Raw genomic sequence first — 25,111 nt, 5'->3', positions numbered from 1 at the left:
TTTGTGTCTGGGGATTTCCAGGGCTGAAAGGGGCAGAGCTATGTGGGTTCCTTTCTCTTCTAGGTTGGTTGCTCCCCTAAGTCCTTGCTCAGAGTCCTCACAATGAACATTCCCAAGACTTAGAGGCCTGTCTGTTCATATACGGCCTTTAATTCCCTAATACTATCAAATGGTCACCTACGGCTGACAGTACCTGAGGGATTCTGCGTTGTCTGTACTGTTATGATTTGAGTGGTTCCTTCCATCCTCACGGTCCTCGGCTTGACTGTTTGTATGACCTGGAATTTATCCCTGTGGTAACCTCAGACTGACCCCTTAGACCAGGTGCCTTACCTCCTTGAAATGCCTTAAAAGGAAATGAGTGGGACTCATCATCTCAGAATTTCCTGGTTTGCCAGGGAGAGACACCAATGGCAGGGCTTCGTGTAGCTCCAACTGTTCTGGGAGGAGTACCATCATCCCTGTTTAGGGTCAGCAGTGTGACTCCTATTAAACATCCTCTGCTGAATAGGGTTGTTCCCATTAGAATAAGGCTCTCACTTCCTTGAGACCACTGCCAGAGGAACTGAGGGGGCACTTCAGTCTGAGAGTTCTGCCCTGGTCCTCCTAGGGCTGACAATAGGGACAGGACACTGCATTCCCACTGTTCTTGGGTGAGTGGTCTCCTCTATCCTCCCTCAGCATCTTTACCTTGACTCCTACCTAATGAAATCTGAAACTCCACTCTCCACTGACTCAAGGCTGCACTCCTCTGACCAAGGCCATATCTTCCTGGAATCTCCCAATTGGAAGTTAGGAACAGCCACATCTGGCCACAGTTATTGAGGATCCTCTGAGGAATAATAGCAGGGTCAGAATCCGACAAGATTCCACTGTTTTGGAGTCAGTGGCTCCCTCAGTTCTCACTCAGGGTTCTAACATGGATTTGGGGATGTGGAACTCCTTCCTCTACTAAGCTGAGTCTGCCAGCCTCAAGCCAAAGCTTTTCCTTTACTGAGAAACCAGAGGGGGAAGTCAGGGTGCTACTCCTTGGCTACCCCAGTGTCCTCACCTTAAATCTAATCCAGGCTCGTGAGGATCTCCTTCATGGGCAGAATCGGAGCTACTGCCATGAGATCAAAGCCTTTATCTCCCTGGGGCACCAGTAGAAGCCCTAGAGAAAATGAGGAGGAGCCTCAACCAGATAGCCCTGCCTATGGCCACCCAAGGCAGAAAGCAAGATAAAGCTTTAAGAGCCCCTACTGTTCTGGGTGGATCATTCCTCATTTCTCATTCAGAGTCCTCTTCTTGATAGTTTTCAGAGGCTGAGATCCTCCTCCCAATAACCAGAGCACACCACCCTTAGACCAGGACTCTTATGTACCTGAGAACTTGAATAAATAGAGAAATTTTAGCTTGCTGCTATAGCTTGGGCCTTCTAGATCTGAGAGTAGGCAGGGCCTGGTCTCTCAGTGACCCCGATATTCTGAGGCAGTGATCTCCAGAATCCTCATTTATGGGGGTTCTCATCATGCCTCCTTTCTGTTTAAGCCTGCTGGGAAATGTCACACACCTGCAAACAATTGAGCAGGTTCCCTACTGCAAACCTTGCAGACAATGGCTCCCTGTCCCAGGTTCTGTACGAGACAGGGAAGCTGTACCACAAGGCAGGAGGCCCCAGACAGGTGGTGGGCTGTCAGTGAAAAAAGCACACTGATCTATTCTTTGCTTTGCCAGCCAGACTTAGCCTATTATGTACTTTGCTTTGAGGATATTTAATTTCTATGGGGAAAGGGCAGAGCAAGATGATTTGGGGAGCTCCTGATCTTATTGGGTTATCTGATGTTGCATATCCAGATGATCATACTGTCACTGTGTATTATTTTTTCTTTTAGCAATTCATACTACTCATTTATTCAGCATTATGATTATTCTAGTTGTATATTCCAAAGAAGTGCTTTGGGTACAGTGTCCTTTTAATGCTCTGATAAGCATTTTGGGCAGTGAGAGGAAAAATGAATTAAAAGACACAAAGTCTGGCTCAGGCTGAGAGGACTGGAAAATGTGTGCTCTAGATGAATCCAGACCAGAGATCTAATCCCAGCTCTGTCAATTACAAGCTTGTGAGCTTTTAGAAATGTGCAATTTATTCATTTTGAAGTGAGTCTGCTAAACCCCATCTTGTAGGAATTTTGGGGTATAAGTACTGTCCATAAAAAATATGGCATACTAAGTAGGAAATACTGAGTCTGTCATAAATGACAGTTACCATAATATGTGTTTTTATATAAATTATTAATTTTTAATTTTCCTAAGGATATATTAAGAAACAAAATTACCACATCTTGAAAATATTTGGGACAATTTAAGCCTATGCAAGTTCTTGAATGTAGCCGCCTTGAAATTTTCAAGAAGGTTTTTAGTGAACTCATTCTGGCTTATATTGATCACTGCATTTCATGTGATGATTTTAAACCCAGAAAATACCACCCTGCAATCAGAAAGGCTTTTTGATGCAGTAGATAACATAGAATATGAAGTGCACTAGAACAAAACAAACGGCAGTCTTAATAACCTAAATAAATCCAAGTATCCTTTATTTATACTAAAAGAAATAGGAAAAGGAATTAGGCAAACCAAGAATTAAACAACTTTTACATTTCTGTTTTTCCTTTTCTTTCTCATCATATTATGATGTCAACTCTTTTATTGTGGAGTTCTTTAAGATTCATATCAAAATCCATTTTCTATTACCATGTTATCTAGTTCTGAATTACAACGAAAATATGTTGTGTGATTTTGTTTTATTAATACCCAAACCGTAACTTTCAAATTGGTTAAACAACCATGAATGTGAGAGCTATGTTTTTGATAATTGTATAATCTGAAGCAAAATAAACTTTCACTTAACAGAAACAATCTTGAAAATTGACAAAGAAATAAAACATAAATCTACAAGTTACTCATGTATAACAAGACAAAAGAAAGAGATATATCTTGTTCCCTCCAGCCTCTACTATACTGCACTACCTAGAAAGCTCACTACTCTCTTCTAACATAAAGCAAAATTTCTAATTCAGAATGGGAGGATCTGTAGGATGTGGCCCCATAAGGTGCCCTGGCCAAGGGAATAGTGCCAGTTCTGCCTTAAGCTCTCAATCTCAATGCTCTCTCTACCTCATCTATCAAAGCGTCTTCATACAGATGTGGGTATAAACCGGGACTGGTGTTATTGATCTCAGCCAAAACACGCAGGACTTTCATCTTGGTGGTTTCAGCATGGGCTCGTGGACCCCACAGGAACTCATAGCGTGGAGGATCACTGTTGCGCACCTGCCGGTAAACCACGTACTTATCTTGCACCAAATCTTCAGTAATGATCTTCCGGGTATCCCCATAGATTGAGTGCAGGATCCCATCATATATCCCCAACACACCCAGGAACTCCCAGACCTCCTCTTCAGTGGCACGGTTGCCTTTCATGAAGATCAAACCCAGGAGCGACATCAGGAGACCCGACTTCGGCAGCGCATTATCACCACTCAGACTTCCTTCACTGGAGAGGCCCAGCTTGCTCACAAGGGTATAGGACTCGCCGCTGGAATCCATTTCTTTCAATTCAACGCCAAAGACCACCGCCAAACGTTCGGAGGTTCTCTTGAGGATCTCAGGGAAGCAAGGCTTGTACTGTCTGCGGACACGCCTCAGCATGTCTGCCTTCAAAATGGACTCTTTCTTCTCAAACTTCTCCTGCAGGAATTGCACCATCTTGCTCGCTTTCCTGTTTAGAGGATCTCGGTCTGCGGTTGTAAAGAACACAGTTCTCTCGGAGGGGCTTATACTTTCCCCTTCTTGACCCTTGGCAGCCACATCAGATTTTGAGCCTGAAACATCTGCATCAGGCGAGCCAGTGGGTGAAGCTCCCTGAGACTCCTGAGGAACGGAGGCATCAGGGGAGGTGCTTGGACTTTTCTCATCTTGACCCTTGGCAGCCATATCAGATTTTGAGCATGAAACACCTGCATCAGGAGAGCCAGTGGGTGAAGCTCCCTGAGACTCCTGAGGAAGGGAGGTATCAGGGGAGGTGCTTGGAATTTTCTCATCTTGACCCTTGGCAGCCACATCAGATTTTGAGCATGAAATACCTGCATCAGGAGAGCCAGTGGGTGAAGCTCCCTGAAACTCTTGAGAAACGGAGGCATCCCGGGAGGTACTTGGACTTTTCTCATCTTGACCCTTGGCAGCCACATCAGATTTTGAGCATGAAGCACCTGCATCAGGAGAGTCAGTGGGTGAAGCTCCCTGAGACTCCCGAGAAACGGAGGCATCCCGGGAGGTACTTGGACTTTTCTCATCTTGACCCTTGGCAGCCACATCAGATTTTGAGCATGAAACACCTGTATCAGGAGAGCCAGTGGGTGAAGCTCCCTGAGACTCCTGAGGAACGGAGGAATCAGAAGACCTACGACGAGCACTCCGACAAACAGCAGAAGAGGATGAGGAAGAGCGAGACTCTTCTTGCTTCTCTGCAGTGACCTGGGGACCTGTGAGACCTTGCGGCGGACCATGGGTCTCTCGGCGTTTCTCACGGGCACGGAGCTTACTCTTCTGACCCCGAGGCATGGTGGCTGTGGCCTATGACAGCAGGTAGGAGTGTGGACATGAAGGTTGGCACCTGGACGGGAGAGAGTGACATCATGTCAACACCTTCGGCAGAGAGCAACTATCCTGGCTTTAACCAGCGGCCCTTCTGGAGGTTTCCATGAAACAATTGCTCCAGGAACTCGCAGGACTCCTGTTCTCCTGGTCTGTTTGTCTCCTTCGAACTTAGGAGGAAGTTAAGAGTGAGTGTTAGACTATAGCATGACAGCCCATTTTGGGGCTTACTGAGGTGACAGCAGGGACCGGCAGTGGGGGCCCCTCTGTTCAGAGGTGTGGTCCTCTCCGTTTTTATTCTGGATCATCATAAAAATTGCAGTCAAGTCCCAGAGGCCCATTCCCCTCTGCCGCTCTGAAATTGACACTAGGAATTTTTACAGTACTAACCAGGAGGAAATAAAGAAGCACTCCTGCCCAACACTTCTTTCCGGGACACCCAGACCGCCTAGGACTGACAGCAGCGGAGGCATTTGAGTGCTCTTGCTGTTATATTGAGAACGGTCCCTACGGTAATCAGACTCCTCATCCTGACTCTTCCCACAACCTGGAAATCACCCTCGCTGACCTGCTGCCACCTTCTTACAACCAGGGACCTACCTCTCTGACTCTCACGGGGACAAAGAGAGAACGCACCTCTCTCTAGAGACCTGCCCGGACCCCCAGGCTGACATCAGGGGCGTAGTTCGGTGCAACCCATGCTGCGGCATGGAGTCCCTTCAGTCTTAAGCAGAGTATTCCTCCTAGCTACGCAGTGCCTGAGATTTCTCTCTCTACTGACCTGAGTCCACCAGCCTTCGACCGAGGACTTCACGCTCTTCGACCCCACGGAAAAAGCGAATGGACTTTTGGCCTAACAGCCATGCTTCGGGACTCCTAAGTTACCATCTTAGGAGCAGGATGGGGCAGGGCTCTCTGAAGCTGCCCTTTTTTAGGGGATAGGGGGTTGTAGTTGTTGGGGAATGTCCCTCGAGTTCTAGGTCAAGATACCCACTAAGATACCTGAGAAGATCTGGGATGCCCCCTTCCGCTGACCCGACGCAGCACTTTTCAGACCAAGGCCTCCTGCCTGGCCGCTTTTCTACGCGGAAGTCAGGAGGAACCACTTCCGGCCATGCCCACCTGGCCTTCCCAGCATAACAGCAGGGGTGGGGGTCTGTCACTCACCGTGTGTTCTGTGGACTGGGTGGCTGCTGAAGAACTCACATAAAATTCTTTCTAGGGCTCTTCGTGGACCCTTAGACTTCTCTGTCTGCTGAGCTGAATCAGTCAACAGGAGATGGAGGATCTCATTCCCTGAGAGTCCTGAGTAGGAAGTAAGGTGGAGCCTGAGCCAGGAACACATGCCAGGACCTTCCAAGACTGACAGTAGGGATGGGGCTCTGTGGGACACCCTCTTCCAGAATGGACTTTGCCTCCAGCCCTCACTCAGTGTCATCACTTCATTCTTGCCATGTTCCTTCCCTCTACTGACTTGAGGACACCCTCTCAGACTAGACTTCAACTTCCTGAGACTCCTCATGTGCAATTCATCTGGCCACTACTGCCTGGGGCCTCCTAGACCTAGCTGCAGCCAGTTAGTTATGCTGTGGAGTTAGGGCAAAGGAGGAGACATGCTGAGCCCTCTTCTCTTCTAAGATGTGCAGTCTTTCAGCAGTCAATTAAGGTCCACCCACTGACTGCTGTCAGGCCTTGCGATTTTTCCCTTTTTTGTTATGAATTCATTCCCTTCTCCCAACCATAGCCTTCAAAAATCAACAAGGAGAAAATAAGGGGACTCCTTATCATGGCAGCTTTGTCAGTGCTTTCTCTTGGCTGACATCAGCATCATCAAATGTTTCAGGAGTATATTAATATTCTTATTACATGTGCTTCACTGTGACACTTCTATTTTAGTATATGTTTTATATTCTATTACAATGATCATTTAAAAAATCAGCCCTCATTCGCTATAGAGATTTTAGGTGGTTATTACTACAATGTCTGAACTCATACTGCTTTAACCAACTCAAATGTTTGTTATTACCCCATGATTCCAGCATGTGGCACCTGAGATGTTGCCTCAGATTCTTTAAATGCAGCTGTAGAAAATCATTGTCCCAGGCACGCAGAAAGAAGCAAAGGCAGAACTTTAAAATAATTCCTGCAACTAATGCTGTCATCCGTTTGTTACTGCAGGCTATGGATCTGTTTTCACCTCAGGGCAGGCCGCCATATAAGCACTGGTTCAACAGAGACTTAGTATCTCTCGGGGTTCTCACTTTGTTATTTTGCTGATGTTTATGGCATTGTTCTTTTTTTTTTCTTTAGATTTCCCATGGTTAATTTTGGGCATGGGAAAGAAACACTAGCTTGGTTGTCATCTTGGAAGCTGTAGATAAAAACTATATCTGTAAATAACCTAAGGAGAATGGATATCTTTGCAATATAGGCATACCTCATTTTATTGCAATCTGATATATTATACTTCACAGTTATTATGTTTTCTTACAAATTGAAGCTTTGTGTCAACGTTGATTCAAGCAAGTCCTTCAGTGCCATCTTTCCAACAGTATGTGCTAACTTTGTGTATTTGTGTCACATTTTGGTATTTATGGCAATATTTCAAACATTTTCATGACTATTATATCTGTTATGGTGATCTGTGATTAGTGATCTTTGATGTTATTATTGTAATTGTTTTGGAGAAGCATGAACAGCACCCATATCAGATAGCAAATTTAATTGATAAATGTTGTGTGTGTTCAGGCTGCTCAACTGGTCAGCCATTCCCCTTTCTCCCTCTATTTGGGCCTGCCTCTTCTCTAAGGTGAAAAATATTGAAATTAGGCCAATTGATAACTGTACAATGGGCTTTAGGTCATCAAGTGAAAGAAAGGCTCAAATGCCTCTCACTTTACATCAAATGTTGAAAATAATTAAGCTTAGGTAAGGAAGGCATGTTGAAAGCTGAGAGGCTGAAAACTAGGCTTCTTGCATCAAACAATTAGCCAGATTGTCAAAGCAAAGGAAAAGTTATTGAAGGAAGTTAAAAATGCTACTCCAGTGAATGTACAAATGATGAGAAAGCAAAAGAGCCTGATTGCTGATTTGGAGAAGGTAGAAGATCAAACCATTCACAACATTCCCTTAATCCAAAACCTGATCCAGATCAAGGCCCTAACTCTCTTTAATTCTATGAAGGTTGAGAGAAGTGAGGAAGGTGCACAAAAAAAGTTTGAAGCCAGGGGAGGTTGGTTTGTGAGATTTAAGGAAAGAAGCTCTCTCCATAACATAAAAGTGCAAGATGAAGCAAGTGCTGATGGAAAAGCTGCAGCAAGTTATCAAGAGTATCTAGCTAAGATCATTGATGAGGATGACTACACTAAAGATTTTCAAAAACAAATGAAACAGCCTTATATTGGAAGAAGATGCCATCTAGGACTTTCGTAGCTATATAGGAAAAGTCAGTTCCTGGTTCCAGACTTCAAAGGACAATCTGACTCTGTTGTTATGGGCTAATGTAGCTTGTGATTTTAGTTTGAGGCCAGTGCTCATTTACCAGTCCATAAATTTTAAGGCCCTTAAGAATTTTGTTAAATCTTCTCAGCCTGTGTTCCATAAATGGAACAACAAAGCCTGGATGACATCACATCTTTTTGCAGCTTGGCTTACTGAAAATTTTAAGCTCAATGTCAAGACCTACTGCTCAGGAAAACAAAAAAAGATTCCTTTCAAAATATGAGTGCTCATTAACAGATCATTAACAATGTACCTGGTTACCCAAGAGCTGCAATGGAGCTACACAAAGACATTAATGTTGTTTCTATGCCTGCTAATATAGCATCCATTATGCAGCCCATGGAACAACAAGTCATTTTCACTGCCAGGTCTTATTATTTAAGAAATACATTTTAAAAGTCTGCCAAAGATTGTGATTTCTATGATGTACCTTTGCAAAGTAAATTGAAAACCTTCTGGAAAGGATTCACCATTGTACATGTCATTGATGGAAGGAAGTCAAAATATCAACATAATAGGAGCTTGGAAATAATGGACTCTAACCCTTATGGATGATTTTGAGGGGTTCAAGACCTCAGTGGAGGAAGTAACTGCAGATATGGTAGAATAGCAAGAGAATTGAATTAGAAATGGTGCTTGTAGATGTGACTGAATTGCTGTAATCTCATGATAAAACTTGAATGGATGAGGAGTTGCTTCTTATGTATGAACTAATAAAGTAGTTTCTTGAGATTGAATCTACTCTGTGAAAATGCTGTGAACATTGTTGAAATGAAAACACAATATTTTAAATCTTACAAAATCTTAGTTGATAAAGCAGAGGCAGGGTTTGAGATGATTGACTGTAGTTTTGAAAGATGTTCTACTGTGGGTAAAATGTTATCAAACAGCATGGCATGCTACAGGGAATATTTTGTGAAAGGAAGAGTCAATCAATGTGGCAGACTTCCTTTGATATGGTTTGGCTCTGTGTCCCCACCCAAATCTAATCTTGAATTGTGACCCCCAAGTGTTGAGGGAGGAAGGTGATTGGATCATGAGGGCAATTGCCCCCATGCTGTTCTCATGATAGTGAGTGAGTTCTCATGACATCTGATGGTTCTGTAAGTGTCTGGCATTTCCCCTAATTGCTCTTCTCTCTCCTGCCACCATCTGAAGAAGGTCCTTGCTTCCTCTTCACCTTCCACCATGATCATAAGTTTCCTGAGGCCTCCCCAGCCATGTGGAACTGTGAATCAATTAAACCTCTTTTCTTTATAAATTACCCAGTCTCAGGTAGTATCTTCACAGCCGTGTGAGAAAGGACTAATACAATAAATTGGTACCAGGAGTTTGGGGCACTGCTATAAAGATACTTGAAAATGTGGAAGCAACATTGGAACTGGGTAACAGGCAGAGGTTGGAACAGTTTGGAGAGCTCAGAAGAAGACAGGAAGGTGTGGGAAAGTTTGGAACTTCCTAGAGACTTGTTGAATGGTTTTAACCAAAATGCTGATAGTCATGTGAATAATGAAGTCCAGGCTGAGGTGGTATCAGATGGAGATGAGGAACTTATTGGAAACTGAAACAAATGTCACTCTTGCTATGCTTTAACAAAGAAACTGGTAGCATTTTGCCTCTGTGCTAGAGATCTGTGAAACTTCAAACCTGAGAGAGATGATTAGAGTATCTGGCAGAAGAAATTTCTAAGCAGCAAAGTGTTCAAGATGTGACAGAGCATAAAAGCTTGAAAATTTTGCAGCCTGATGATGCAATAGAAAAGAAAAACCCACTTTCTGGGAAGAAATTCAAGTCGGCTGCAGAAATTTACACAAGTAGTAAGAAGTCAAATGTTAATTGCCAAGACAATGGGGAAAATGTTTCCAGGGCATTTAGGTGACCTTTGTGGTAGCCCCTCCTATCACAGGCCCAGAGGCCTAGAAGGAAAAAATTGGTTTCGTGGGTGGGCCCCAGGGCCCCTCTGTGCAGCCTCCAGACTCATTTTCCTGTCTCCCAGCTGCCCCTGCTCCAGTCATGGCTAAAAGGGGCCAAGGAACAGCTTGAGCCATTGCTTCAGAGGGTGCAAGCCCCAAGCCTTGGTGGCTTCCATATGGTGTTGGCCCTGTGGGTGCACTGAAGGCAAGAACTGAGGTTTGGGAACCACCACCTAGATTTCAGAAGATGCATGGAAATGCCTGGAAGTTTGCTACAGGGGTGGAACCCTCATGTAGAACCATTGCTAGGGCAGTTCGGAAGGGAAATGTGGGGTTGGATCCCCCACACAGAGTCCTTACTGGGCACTGCCTATGGAGCTGTGAGAAGAGGGCACCATCCACCAGACCCCAAAATGGTCGATCTACCAACAGCTTGCACCATGTGCCTGGAAAAGCAGCAGGCACTCAATGCCAACCCGTGAAGGAGCTGCCCAAGGCCATGGGAGCCCAACCTTCCATCAGTGTGCCCCAGATGTGAGACATGGAGTCAAAGGAGATCATTTTGGAACTTTAAGATTTAATGTCTGCCTCACTGGATTTCACACGTGCGTGGGGCCTGTAGACCCTTTGTTTTGGCGATTTGGAATGGAAACATTTATACAATGCCTGTACCCACGTTGTATCTTGGAAGTAACTAACTTGCTTTTGATTTTACAGGCTCATAGGTGGAAGGGACCTGACTTGTCTCAGATGAGATTTTGGACTTGGACTTTCAGGTTAATGCTGGAAATAGTTAAGGCTTTGGGGGACTGTTGGGAAGGCATGATTGCTTTTGAAATGTGAAAAGACATGAGATTTGGGAGGGGCTGGTGGAATGATATGGTTTGGCTCTGTGTCCCTACCCAAATCTCATCTTGAATTGTAATTCCTATGTGTTGAGGGAAGGACCTGTAATCCCCATGTGTTGAGGGCAGGAGGTGATTGGATCATGGGAGTGGTTTCCCCCATACTGTTCTCTTGATAATGAGTGAGTTCTCATGAGATCTGATGGTTTTATAAGCTCTGGCATTTTCCCTGCTTGCTCTTCTGTTTCCTTCCACCATGTGATGAAGGTCCTTGCTTCCCGTTCACCTTCCACCATGATTGTAAGTTTCCCGAGGCCTCCCCAGCCATGTGGAACTGTGAGTCAATTAAACCTCTTTCCTTTATAAATTATCCAGTCTCAGTTAGTATCTGTATAGCAGTGTGAGAATGGACTAAGACAACATTGTTGCCTTATTTTGAGAAATTACCACAGCCACCTCAACCCTTGGCAATCACTACTCTTATTAATAGGCAACCATCAACATTAAGGCATGATCTTCCACCAGCGAAAAAGGTTACAATTCACTGAAGGCTCAGATGATCGTTAGCATTTTTTAGCATTAAAGTATTTTTTTTAATTAAGGTATGTACGTTTTTTAAAAAATCATGTAATTGAAAACTTAATAGGCTACAGTATAGGGTGTACATAACTTTTTTATGGACCAGGAAACCAAAAAATTGTGACTCACTTTATTGCAATATTCAGTTCATTGTGGTGTCTGGATCTGAACCCACAATATTTCTGAGGTGTGCCTATATTCTATTTTCCTGAATAAACATAGAATACTGCTGTATTTGGCACCTTTTCCCCAACTGTATCAGTAAATTTTTATAATTACCTCCATAAAGATCTTGTACATTTCAGTAAGGTTTCAACTTAGGTACGTTTTAGGTATTGTTGCTGTTATGAATGGTATTTTCTTCCATTTCATGCCTCTTATTTATTTTGATATTTTTATGCATGGATTTTTATTGGCTATATATGCCAATCCAGATTTGTGGTATCATACCTCTGTGTGTTTTTCCAGACTTTATTGGGAATGCTTCTAATTTCAAAGTTACAAAGGTTTGGCTACAATTTACCGTATGGAAATTTCATTCCTATGTAAGTTTGCTAAAAGTTATTGCCATGTACTTGTCTTGAATTTTTATTAGTTATTTTTTAATTTTTGTGTGGACATAGTGGGTGTATATATTTATGGAGTACATGAGATGTTTTGATGGAGACATGCAATGTGAAATCAGTGTGTCATGGAGAATGGGGTAGCAGTCCCCTCAAGCATGTATCCTTTGTGTTACAAACAATGCAATCACAGTCTTTTAGTTATTTTTAAATATGCAAATAAGTTATTATTGACTATAGTCACCTTGATGTATGATAAAATAATATGTATTATTCATTTTTTCTAACTATGTTTTTGTGCCCATTAAACATCCCCACATCCCCCTCAACTCCCACTACCCTACCCAGACTCTGGTAATCATCCTTCTACTCCCCATGTCCATGAATTCAATTGTTTTGATTGTGTTGAATTTTTATCAAAGCCTTCAACTCTGCCCTTGCACATGATCAAATGATATGGGAAAAAAATGCTCAATATATAGGCCAATATATAGGGGAATGTCAATTAAAACCAGTGTGAGATATCACCCCACACCTGTTAGAATTGGTTTTATGAAAAAGACAAGTGATAGCAAGTGTTGGCAATGATGTGAAGAAAACAGAATCCTTGTACACTGATGGTGGAAATGTAAATTAGTGCAGTCATTTTGGAAAATGCTATGGAAGTTCCTCCAAAACTAAAATTAGAATTACCATAAGATCTAGCAACCCTACTTCTGGGTATATATTCAGAGAAATTGAAATCAGTCATTTCAACATTACTCCCAATAACCAAGAAAGATATGGACGTGGTGTAAGTGCCCTTCAAAGGATGAATGGATAAAGAAAACGTTTATATGTTTATATGTATATATAAACATAAATTTATATTTATATAAATACATATAAATGTAACATATACATGTAACATGTATAAACATATATGTATATATGAATATATGTATATATACATATAAACATATACACAAATATATGTATACATATATGTATATACATATATACATGCATATACATATATACACACACATATATATGCACAGTGGAATACTATACAGCCTTAAATAAGGGAATTCTGTCATTCATGACAACACGGATAGACTTGGAGGACATTATGCTAACTGAAATAAGCTAGGAACAGAAAGAAAAATAATATATGATCTCACTTATATGTGGAATCTAAAAACATAGATCTCATGGAAACAGAGAGTAAAAGGTTACTAGAAACCGGGGTGTTGGGGATAGGGAATAGAGAGATGCTGATCAAAGAATATAAAGTTTCAGTTAGACTGGAGGGGTAAGTTTTCATGATCAATTGCACTACATGGTGACCACAATTAATCATAATATATCGCACATTTCAAAATTGCTAGAAGAATGGATCTTTAAAGTCTTCACCACAAAAAACATAAGTTGATGAGATGATGGCTATGTTACTTTGATTAAATCTTTCTACAATGTATACACAGACAAAACATTACATTGTATCTCATAAATATACACAATTATTTTTACCAAGTAAAATAAATTTCAAAATACTATAGTAATTAAAAATTTATGCTATACTTATGCTATACTTACAGAGATAAGCAAATAGACTAGGAGAACTGAATAGAATGTCCGAAAATAGGCCTACTTATACATGGATTCTTGATTATTAAAAATGTCATTTCGGGGAAGTGGATAAAAAAGAGTGTTTTTACTAAAATAAGACTGGATATACAAATATGAAAAAAGTGGAACACTTCTTCACACTATACAAAATTCAATTCTAGGAGGGATTAAACCCTTACTTTAAATATTTCATGATGAAAATGTTTAAACTTACAAAATAGTAAAGAAGAGTAAAAATAATTTTGCATATATGTTTTTCTCAACTAGGGAGACAACAGCACTGGGCAAGTAGGATGTATGGAAGTAAAGTACTGAAAGATAGGTGACACTAGTCAAGTGAATAACAGGAGGGCTTGCTGGGTAACATGTGAGCTAGAGAAGAAATGGCAAGTCCTTCTAATAAATGGCAACTCCATTATTCCCCTTTCCCCCGCTCAATACGATTTGTTGTCCCTGATACCATGATGGACCTTTACTTTCAAAGAGTAGTGGATGAGACATGTTGCTGGCTTTGGAGAAAGCTACCTGGGCCAAAGATCTGTTCATTCCATCTACCTGCACACCAGCACCAGTCTCCCCACTGACCTGTGGATCTCTGCTTTCCCAACAAGTATAAATTTGACAGTAGTGTTTTAGAAAGTAGTGACTAAGGAATGATTACAGACACACTGAAGAGAACCAAAATGTTACTGAGTTAGAGGCAGTGCCAACTTATCCACTATATGACAGGAGCAGTATCCTACCTCATTCCCCAGCAAGATCAATATTTCTGATGTAAGGTTAAAAAAACTTTTTTGGAGCATAGCCCTCTCCCGCTTTTGTCCAAGTGGAGGCATCCTGCACATTCTTGTGTTTAGCTGGGAAACCCTCTTGTAGAAGCTCATAATTGGGGTTTAGAGTACTTAATGGAGCAAGGGAGGAGTCTCTGTGTTGCTTTCAGGACTATTCTGAATGAAAAGAGGTCAGAAAGCAGGGAGTAACATCAAGTTAATTCCACAGCTTAGAATGATCCCGTTGTGAGGGCCTCTTCCTCTAGCTAGTGAACTATTAGGTTGGTGCAAAAGTAATCGTGGTTTTGCCATTAAAAGTAATGGCTAACAAATACAACCACACAGGGCAGGTTGTCCTTTCAAGTGCCTAAATGAGGACTCTCTACTGTGTACGTGGTATTTGGGTCTCCAGAGAGAAATAATTTAGGCTGATAACCTGTGCTTAAATGTGGAGAAGTCACCCAGAAATTGGTCCAAAGGATCATAATCTGAGGGGAACTGGAGGAGGATGGGTGCTATCTTGCCTGCCTCATCAATCATGGGTACTTCCCAGCCCAGAGCAAGGCTGGTTTCCACCTCTATTCTACATACTTCCTTCCAACTATCCTCAACTTTGACAATAAGAACAACTCCTCCTTACTCGAACATTAACTTATTTCTACCTGTTACAGGTAACACTTTCGGCTTAGAAACTTGGAACATAAAGAATGAAGAAAAACTAGAAGAAAGAGTTACTATCTGGGTAAATATAATAGACTATCTTATATTCATTTTCTATTGCTGCATAACAAAGTATCACCAATTTAGCAAGGCAAGAAAAACAAATTTATTATCTCACAGTTTTCTGTGTATAAAATGTCCAGGCAAAACTCAACTGAGGTTTCTGCTTTAGAGTTTTACCTGACTGCATTCAAGGTATCAGCTGATCTGTGTTCTCATCTGAATGCTAAATGGAGAAAAATCTAAACTCACTCACTGTGTCACTATGTTGGCAATAGAGCTAAGAAACCTGCTGTGCAAATGTAAAGTTACCATGTTTTATACACTGGATGAAGTATCTGTGGAGCTCCTTGGAAAAAGAAAAGATACCTGATTTTAAGATGTGCCTTCTGAAAGACAAAGGGTATGGCAGAATATGGCAGTATCACTCTATGCTGGAAAAGCACTCTAAGCTGAAATAAATCTATGCATCACTTTGGGCTATGGAGAAAAATGAAACTTGTTTAATTAAACTTATAGTACCGTGAAAAATAGCTTAGCAAAAGAATAAGCCATGGCCATATGTAAAACCATATCTTTTGTTAAGAGCTCATTTAGAAGTAATAAAACTAATTTTAAAAGAATGACACAGAAAGGGGGGAGAATGAAAAAGAAAAAAGTCATTCTCCGTATAATACCACCATATTTCCAGTAAAGAAGGAAAGTAAATGTTATAAAGAGGGTTGACCACAATATATATTTGTATAAGATCTTAGAGAAATAAATGTGTCATTCCATTAACCCATAATCATGCAACTATTCTGACTTGTTACTTTGGTACCATTATTTGCAATATTTATCTTTCTCTGTAGTTGATCTATGATCTGATGTTATTCTCCCTCTTTTTCTGTTTTTCTAGCACACAAGTCTATAGTCTTGTGTTTGCTTATACAGAAGTCCAGTATTTATGGCAAAGGATTCCTCAAGAACTTTAGGACTCTCCTACAATTTTCTCTAGCCATTTCCAGGAAAACTTGGAGTAATTTGTCCCATTAGGGGACTCTATAATTATTTAATACTTCGGTGATTTGCTGGTAGCCTCAGAAACTAAAGAGCAACACAAAACTGATACTTTGACTTTGTTTTAATTCCTCTCTCCTGGTACAGAAAAAGGAGAATTTTCCCAACCCTTTTTTCTTAGAGCATTTACTTCAGAGAAACTATAAATATAAAATATTTTATTTTATAAGCTAAATAAGCCACTTGCCAGTTTTACAGCTCAGGATTGTTTTCCCTTTTGATGAAAACAATTAGCCAACACAGAAGGCCACCTTAATTATTAAGTGAATTTAGAAAGGACTCTGCATGACAAATGGTGCCATTAAGTTCTCTTCCTTGAGGACTAATTATCTTTTATATGAAGAATATGTATTTAACAGATTGTATCGGCTTGACTACATAAAAGGTGGAGATTGCTTTCTGTCTTTGCTATATCTTTAGTGGATTGCCTATGATGTGCATCACATTCCAGTTTAATGATTATTCAATAAAACTTATTTTTCTTTCTTATATGATAATGTTGACGTTTACCTAAGCCCTGTGATCTTGGGAAACAGTGCAGGTTAAGAAAGTTTCTTTCCCCCCTTGAACCCCCAACTTTGTTTTCTAGCAGAAAAAGGTTTATTGGAAAGAACCACTCTTCACCACATGACTTAGACAAGACTCATGGAAGCCTCTCTGGTTTACCAATGACAAGCCCGGACAAAGATCCTCAATATTCCCTTTCTTTTCCTTGTACATGACAGATAAACTGCTTGTTTCTACTAATCAATCGAAACAAAATACTTGTTGGCCAAACTTTGGTTAGGATTTTCTTTTTCCTCCACGCTCGTGAACTTTGGCCCACTCTCCACTAAGCCGGTAGGCAACCCCTCTTGAGGATAGATTGGCCTCAGGGTAAAAATTCTCTAATCAACTATCAAGTCACAACAGCCTTTCATCCCACTTCCTCACATACCTGGTTCTTTCTAGCTTTGTTTATTTCTCTCTATAGAAGAAAAACTTTGCCTAACTCTTGAGATACTTGCATATCTTATAGTCACAGTGTTCTTCCTATTGCAGTAGTCTCCACCTATTTCAAAAGTCTCTCTTGCAATAATTATTTTTGAGAAAAGTCTCTTCTTACTAAGTCTGAATTGTTTTTTATTTGCCATATATTTTGTGGAGAGGTATTTTTGCATTAGCAGGATATTTTGTTTTTAACTGTTTCCTCAACACATATAATATAATCATGAGGATGTCATTTCATCATCTTTACAATGACTGATTATATAGAAGCAAGTCACAGGCCTACTAATGTTCAAGGATAGTCACACACAAAGGCATGATTGTCAAGAGGTGGAGCTCATGGGATACCCATGAGACTCTGTCAGCCACAGTCCATTCTCTAGGTCCCAATGTTTAATGTTTCTACCTTATTCAAAATACATTTAACTTCCTCCAAGGTCCCCCAGAATCTGACTCAATTACAACATCAGCTCAAAATTCAAGTCTCATCATCTAAATCAGGTCTAACTGCACATGATGAGGCTGTGTGGAGAGTAGTTCATTAAGCACACCAGCTGGGGACAATAAATCTCTATTTGTGGACCTGTGAAATGAAAGAGACTAGTCATCAGTCCTAACACATCCAGTGCACAGTGGTGGGATAGGCATAGGATAACATCTGTACACATTTCACTTGATCTCCATTTTTTGAGCCTCAAAACTTTACAACTGCCGGGCGCGGTGGCTCAAGCCTGTAATCCCAGCACTTTGGGAGGCCGAGACGGGCGGATCACGAGGTCAGGAGATCGAGACCATCCTGGCTAATATGGTGAAACCCCGTCTCTACTAAAAATACAAAAAAAAAAACTAGCCGGACGAGGTGGTGGGCGCCTGTAGTCCCAGCTACTGGGGAGGCTGAGGCAGGAGAATGGCGTAAACCCGGGAGGTGGAGCTTGCAGTGAGCTGAGATCCGGCCACTGCACTCCAGCCTGGGCGACAAAGCGAGACTCCGTCTCAAAAAAAAAAAAAAAAAACAAAAAACTTTGCAACTGAGTTATTTCATATTTCCAAAGAAACACCTACTTGATGCTCTGTTATCCTGTTCCAAATAATAAAATGAGATGGAAAATTTCCACATTTGTTTTATAAAATAGAAAACTTCTACTCTTAAACCTGATACACGGCAACAAATGTATTGAATAATTGAAGTGGTGATTCATATACTCGTAAGGCTATTCACATTTTCTGTTAAAATGAGCAACATTTAGAAATGAACTAGAAAGAAAGAAACTATAAAAGAATGAAAGTAAGAAAAAGAAGGAAAGGAAAGAAAGAAAGGAAGAAGAAAGAGAAAGAAAGGTAAACTCTATGTTGCCACATAAAACAGGAAGACAAAATGTTACACACTGTGTTTCCTCCAGTCCAATACCAGTCCCTCACTACTTAGACTGTTGACTGCTTTCTTCAACCACAAAATGGAGAAACTAACTCAGATTTATTCATTACAGATGGGAGAAGCAGTGGGACAGTAACCCCAGAACATGCACTGTTCATAGATAGGAGTGCCAGTCTCACTCCTGCTCTCATCTCTTGAAGACTCTTCATACAGATTTGGGAAGATACTACAGATTGTATCATTGATCTTGGTCAAAACTTCCAGGACTTTAATCTTTCTGGTTTCAGCATGGGCTCTTTCACCCTGCAGGAACTCATAGAGTGAAGGATAATTATTGGACACGTGCCAGTATTCCAGGTACTTTTCCTGTACCAAATTTCTGGTAATGAGCTTTCTGGCTGTCCGTAGATGAAGCGTTAGCTTCTATCCTGCACCTTCATTGTATTCAGGAATTTCCAGATTTTCTCTTCAGTGTGACAGTTGCCCTTCAAGAAGGTCACACCCAGGAGAGTCATTAGGAAACTGACTGGTCTTAGATAACCACTTATCACCACTCAGACTTCTCTCATTGGGGGAAATCCAGCTTCCTAATAAAAGCATAAGAAGAATGACTATAGGATTGACTTCTTTCAATTCAAGGCCGAAGACCTGTTCCATGTGCTTCAAATAACAATGAGACAATATTTTTCACCACAAAGATTGAATAAAATGTAAAAGAATGATAAAAGTAAATGTCTCTGAGAATATAAGGCACTCATATACATTAAGAGACTAGGGACTGCAGTATAGCATTTTGGAAACAGAACTTTAGCAGTACAACATTTGTAAAACATTTCAGTCTTCACACCTTTCCCACTTTAATCCAATTTGCACTTCTCTATGTCTTTCTTATGAGAAGGTGTGCACATTTTCCTCAAGATTTCATGTTCAAAAATGTTCATTTTAGTTTCATTAATCATAGCAACAAATGGTAAACAATTCATATGTCCATCAGGAAACAATTAATTATCGTACAAACATAATAATTCTAGAGAATAGTTTAAAAGTAAGGTGGGTCTAAATGCACTGTCATGGAAATATCTTGCACTCATTTTATTAAATCATCAGGTCAAGAGGCAGAAGAATATGGACATTGTTACCTATGTATATTAAAAATTCAATATATTTTTATAGCATACCTATATGTGAAAAAGCCTAGTATCAGCTTTAAAATGATACATACCAGATTAATTGTGGTTACCTCCAGAGAGGGGCTGAATTTTGAGGAAAGGGGGAGATTGTGATTTCCATACCAATAGAATTTTTGGTAACAAGAATGTATGTACTATTACCTTTGTAATGAAAATATATATATATATATATATATATATATATATATATTTTTTTTTTTTTTTTTTTTTTTGAGGCGGAGTCTCGCTCTGTCGCCCAGGCTGGAGTGCAGTGGCGCGATCTCGGCTCACTGCAAGCTCCGCCTCCCGGGTTCCCGCCATTCTCCTGCCTCAGCCTCCCGAGTAGCTGGGACTACAGGCGCCGCCACCACTCCCGGCTAATTTTTTTTGTATTTTTTAGTGGAGACGGGGTTTCATTGTGTTAGCCAGGATGGTCTCGATCTCCTGACCTCGTGATCCGCCCGTCTCGGCCTCCCAAAGTGCTGGGATTACAGGCTTGAGCCACCGCGCCCGGCCTATAATACAACTAACCACAAAAATAGTAGTTGTGCATTACTTATATAAAGTAACTTCTAGCTGATACAACATACAAAACCTGCAACTGAATGGCTTAAAACAACAAAGTTCATATCTCATACACATAAAATCTGATGTAAGTAGGCAGAGGTTTCCACTAACAGGTGATCCAGAGATACAGGCTGCCTCCAACATGTTGCTTTACATCTCAGCATGAGCTCTTGATAGCTTGTTTCAGGGGCAAGGGAAGTCACATAATCCTTCCTAACTACAGGTGAACTGGGTAATGTAGTCTTCCCGTGAGTTCAGAAAGGAGAGTAAGACACCATGTGGATGAGCACTTGCAGTCTCTCTCATTAACTGTTACATAATAAGTGCTTGGTAAAGGAGTAATCATTAGAATTTGTTATGAAAACAACCCTCTTCATTTCTTGGTGGAGTTTCTAAGGAGGCAAATTTGCAATTCAACAATTTCTGTCAGCTTCCTACATGACAGTTGCTTTCAAATACAGGATCACATTTCATTTTCAAAAGGACGCTGTAAAATCTCAGCATGGAGAATTCTCCTTTTTCATTCAGTAGCACCTTTCTGCACTGATCTCACGGCACTGAGTGTCAGTAGGATAAGAATATGCACCTTTCTATTTCTGCATGGTAACAATCTTGACATGAATTCTGCAAACCTCGACATGACTGAACATGCAGGACACTTACAAGTGCCATTTGGCACAAGGGAAAATCAGGATTTTCCTCTGGGACAAGTACTGATACAAGAGGCAGCACAACAATGGTGAATTATTTTTGTCTTTGCTGTTCAAACACAGCATGTCTGCCAAAAAGCCATTTTTTCTTCTTAGACAGGCTCTGATCGGGGAAGGACTGAGGAATTTGGCCTCAGTCAATGTTTGCTTCACAGTAATTTCCTTGGCCTTTCCTCACCTTCAACTTATGAGGGTAGCTTTGTTTTTGACCATCTAGGTAGGCTCACCCATCAGTGCATTTGTTCAGGGGCTGGCCTCAAATAGCACACCCTTTAAAAATCCTGCTGAAAATCTGGGTTATTTAAAAAAGCCTTCTCTCACACTTCAGTTACATCCCAAGAACCAGTACATGGTCTGTGAAAAATCAGAACCAGACTCTAATAATTGGTTCATTTGAAATACACTTTAAGACTACTTAAAGATGTGGGGTGGAAGGGGAGTTTGTGGTAATCAGATATCAAAACATCACTGTCAGAGGTTCCACTGAGAGGGATGGGGCCTCCAAGGGGCATCTGCAGAGAGCAGAATGCTCTAAGTCTAGAGGCAGGCAAGTGATTCTGGTCTGTCCATATCACAGAAAACAGGGGTGCAGTCTTCAGAGAAGGCAGTGAAGAGCTCGGTAGAAAACAAGGTGCCATTTTGTACATGAAGGCACACTGGGGAATACTTAGGGGAAAGGTGCTGTAATGTAAAAAAGTGCTGAATCAGGACTCATGTCCCAGCACTTGGGCAGAATCTACTCTCAAGGAAACCTTGGGCTTGGGACAGGAGGAGCCTCAGAAAATGAATCCCACAAATAATCCCAAATGTATGCTTTATTCTCATCTTTACCTTCCTTCTTTAGGCCTTGTTATGGTTTGGATCTATGTCCTCCCACAAATCTCATGTTGAAATGCAATCCCCAGGGCTGGAGGTGGGGCATTGTGCAAGGTGATTGAATTATGGGGGCAGATTTCCCCCTTGGTACTGCCCTGAGTTTTCATGAGATCTTGTTGTTTAAAAGTGTGTAGTACTTCTCCATTCTCTCTTCCTCCTGCTTCGGCCATGTAAGATGTGCCTGCTTCCCCCTCACCTTCTGCCATGATTGCAAGTTTCCTGAGGCCTCCCCAGAAGCAGAAGCATCCTGTCCAGCCTACAGAACTGTGAGCCAATTAAACCTCTTTTCTTTATAAATTACCCAGTCTCAGGTATTTCTTTAGAACAATGTGATAGTGGCTTTGCTATAAAGAAATATCTGAGACTGGATAATTTATAAAGAAAAGAAAGGCTGCCCAAGGTATCGAGGAGTGGGGGACTGCTGTAAAGATAACTGAAAATGTGGAAGCAGCTTTGGAACTGGGTAATGGGAAGAGTTTGGAAGGTTGTGGAGGACTCAGAAGACAGGAAGATGAGGAAAAATTTGGGACTTCCTAGTGACTTGTGAAATGGTTGTGACCAAAATGCTGATAGTGATATGGACAATGAAGTTCAGGTTCAGGAGGTCTCAGATGGAAATAAACGTACTGGGAACCGGAGCAAAGGTCACTTTTGTTATGTGTTAGCAAAGAACCTGGTGGCACTGTGCCCCTGCCCTAGGGATCTGTGGAACTTTGAACTTGAGAGTGATGATTTAGGTTACCTGGTAGAAGAAATTTCTAAGCAGCAAAGCAGTCAAGATGTGAGCTGGCTGCCTCTAACAATATATGCTCATATATGTGATCAAATAAGTGATGTAAAACTGGAACTTTATATTCAAAGGGGAAGCAGAGCATAAAAGTTTGGAAAATTTGCAGCGTGGCCATGTGGTAGAAAACAAATGCCCATTTTCAGGGGAGGAATTCAAGCAGGCTGCAGAAATTTGCATAAGTGAAAAGGAGCCAAGTGCTAATAGCCAAGACCCTGGGAAAAAGGCCTTGAAGGCATTGTGGAGACTTCCACAGCAGCCCCTACCATCACAGGCCCAGTGGTCTAGGAGAAAGGAATGGTTGGTTTTGTGGGCTATGCCTAGCCCTCCCGACCCGCTCTTGCTTTTCTGTGCAGCCTCAGGATATTGCTGCCTGCATCCTGACCACTCCAACACCAGCTGTGGCTCAAAGGGGCCCAGGTACAACTCAGGCTGCTGCTTCAGAGGGTGCAAGTTGTTAGCCTTGGCAGCTTCCACATGATGTTAAGCCTATGGTTACACAGAGTGCAAGACTTGAGGCTTGGGAGCCTCTATCTAGATTTCAGAGGATGTATGGAAACACCTGGTTGTCCAGACGGAAACCTGCTGCAGGGCCCAAGCCCTCATGGAGAGCCTCTACTAAGGCAGTGTTGGGAAATGTGGGGTTGGAGCCCCCATACATAATCCCCACTGAGGCACTGTCTAGTGTAGTTATGAGAAGAGGGCCATCGTCCTCCAGACTCTACGATGTTAGATCCACTGGAAGCTTGGACTATGCACCTGGAAAAGCTGCAGGCACTCAGTGCCAGCCCATGAGAGCAACCAGAGGGGTTAAAGCCTGCAAAACCACAAGGGTGGAGCTTGGGAGCATCAGAGTGCTTTGGATATGGAATATGGAGTCAAAAAGATTATTTTGGGCCAGGCACGGGGGCTCACACCTGTAATCCCAGCACTTTGGGAGGCTGAGGCAGATGGATCACTTGAGGTCAGGAGTTCAAAACCAGCCTGACCAACATGGTGAAACCCTGTCTCTACTAAACAAAAATACAAAATTTGCCAGGCATGGTGGCGCACATCTGTAAAGCCAGCTATTTTGGAGGCTGAGGAAGGAGAATCGCTTGAATGCAGAAGGCCTGCACTCCAGCCTGGGCAACAAGAGTGAAACTCCGTTACAAAAAAAAAAAAAAAAAAAAAGATTATTTTGGAGCTTTAAGATTTAATGACTGCCTTGCTAGGTTTCTGACTTGCATGGGGCATGTATTCCCCTTCTTTGGGCTGATTTCTCCCTTTTGGAATGGAAGTATTTAACCAATGCTTTTACTCCCATTGTATCTTGGAAGTAACTTTTTTTTTTTTTTTTCCTCCCTATAAGTGGAAGGTACTAGCCTTGTCTCAGATGAGACTTTGGACTTTTGAGTTAATGCTGGAATGAGTTAAGACTCTGGGGCACTGTTGGGAAGGGATGATTGGATTTTGCAATGTGAGAAGGACACGAGATTCGAGAGGGGTTGGGGATGGAATGATAAGGTTTTGCTATGTGTCCCCACCCAAATCTCATGGTGAAAGGTAATCCTCGAGGCTAGAGATGATGTCTGCTGAGAGGTGATTGGATTATGGGGGTAGATTTCCCCCTCCATACTGCCCTGAGTTCTCATGAGATCTGGTTGTTTAAAAGCGTGTGGCACCTACCCCTTCTCTCTCTTCCTCCCGCTCCAGCCATGTGGGTCTTGCGCGCTTTCCCTTCACCTTCCACCATTATTGTAAGTTTCTCACGGTCTCCCCAGAGGCACATACTGCTATGCTTCCTGTATAGCCTATAGAACCATGAGCCAATTAAACTTATTTTCTTTATAAATTACCTAGTCTCAGATATTTCTTTGTAGCAATGTGAGAACAACCTAATACAGGTCTGCTTCTAGTACTTTGGCCAGAGTCCTTTATTTTTAATTGTAATAGATTTTGCAGTAGTGAAAAGACTAGTAAATTAGACAAAAGATCTGTCTCAGATTGGGAGGAGTGGAAAAATGTGAACTTAGAATAATTCTGGCCACATTAGACTAGTAGTCTAGTCTCAGCTCTGTCACCTATCAGCCGTGTAAACTTAAAATTATAAGTTTGGCAAATAATGTCTGATAAGCTCTAACTTGTAGCACTGTTGGAATCTATGTAATGGATATGAAGCACTTAGCAGAATTATGGAAAATATTGGGTCTTTAAAGAATGGTAGTTATATAATTATTTTTACTACAGATGATATCACCCTCCCCTCTGGGGAGATTTATTTTTTATTAATTCAGGAAAATATGCAGCTTTCTAGGACAATTAATATCAAATTAACTCATTATGTATTTAGCATATAAAAGTAAATAAAATTTCCCCATCTGAATATAAGTTGCTGAATTTGCATGTAGGGAGTCTTCCTCAGCTGAATGAAACACGAAGTCCTAGAATTTGTGTCAAGGACC

At 41.5% G+C, this 25,111-nt stretch overlaps 1 protein-coding gene across 2 annotated transcripts; it reads right to left on the bottom strand.

The window, feature by feature from the left end:
* Nucleotides 1–3,126: 3,126 nt before the first annotated feature.
* Nucleotides 3,127–4,602, bottom strand: MAGEB6B (MAGE family member B6B). Of its 2 annotated transcripts, none has more exons than XM_077989286.1 (2): nt 4,251–4,602; nt 3,127–3,998 (listed from the first exon to the last, which is right to left on the bottom strand). In XM_077989286.1, the coding sequence occupies exons 1-2, from the start codon at nt 4,600–4,602 to the stop codon at nt 3,127–3,129; spliced, it is 1,224 nt and encodes a 407-aa protein (XP_077845412.1). The 2 variants fall into 2 exon arrangements, with proteins under 2 accessions (XP_077845412.1, XP_077845411.1); XM_077989285.1 differs by having other exon boundaries at nt 3,127–4,046; nt 4,299–4,602.
* Between the last annotated feature and the right edge of the window lie 20,509 nt (nt 4,603–25,111).

Source organism: Macaca mulatta, chromosome X, assembly GCF_049350105.2.
Source record: "Macaca mulatta isolate MMU2019108-1 chromosome X, T2T-MMU8v2.0, whole genome shotgun sequence".
Lineage (NCBI taxonomy): Eukaryota > Metazoa > Chordata > Mammalia > Primates > Cercopithecidae > Macaca > Macaca mulatta.
The sequence above is the reverse complement of the archived record's forward strand: the minus strand, read 5'-3'. Positions and strand labels throughout refer to the sequence as shown.

What these genes read in the sequence shown, in the direction of transcription:
- MAGEB6B (XM_077989286.1), bottom strand. Translation starts at nt 4,602, where the DNA reads ATGCCTCGGGGTCAGAAGAGTAAGCTCCGTGCCCGTGAGAAACGCCGA. An exon ending in CACTGACTCTCCTGATGCAG is followed by an intron (nt 3,999 to 4,250) that starts GTGCTTCATGCT and finishes CTCCTGATGCAG; the next exon opens with GTGTTTCATGCTCAAAATCT.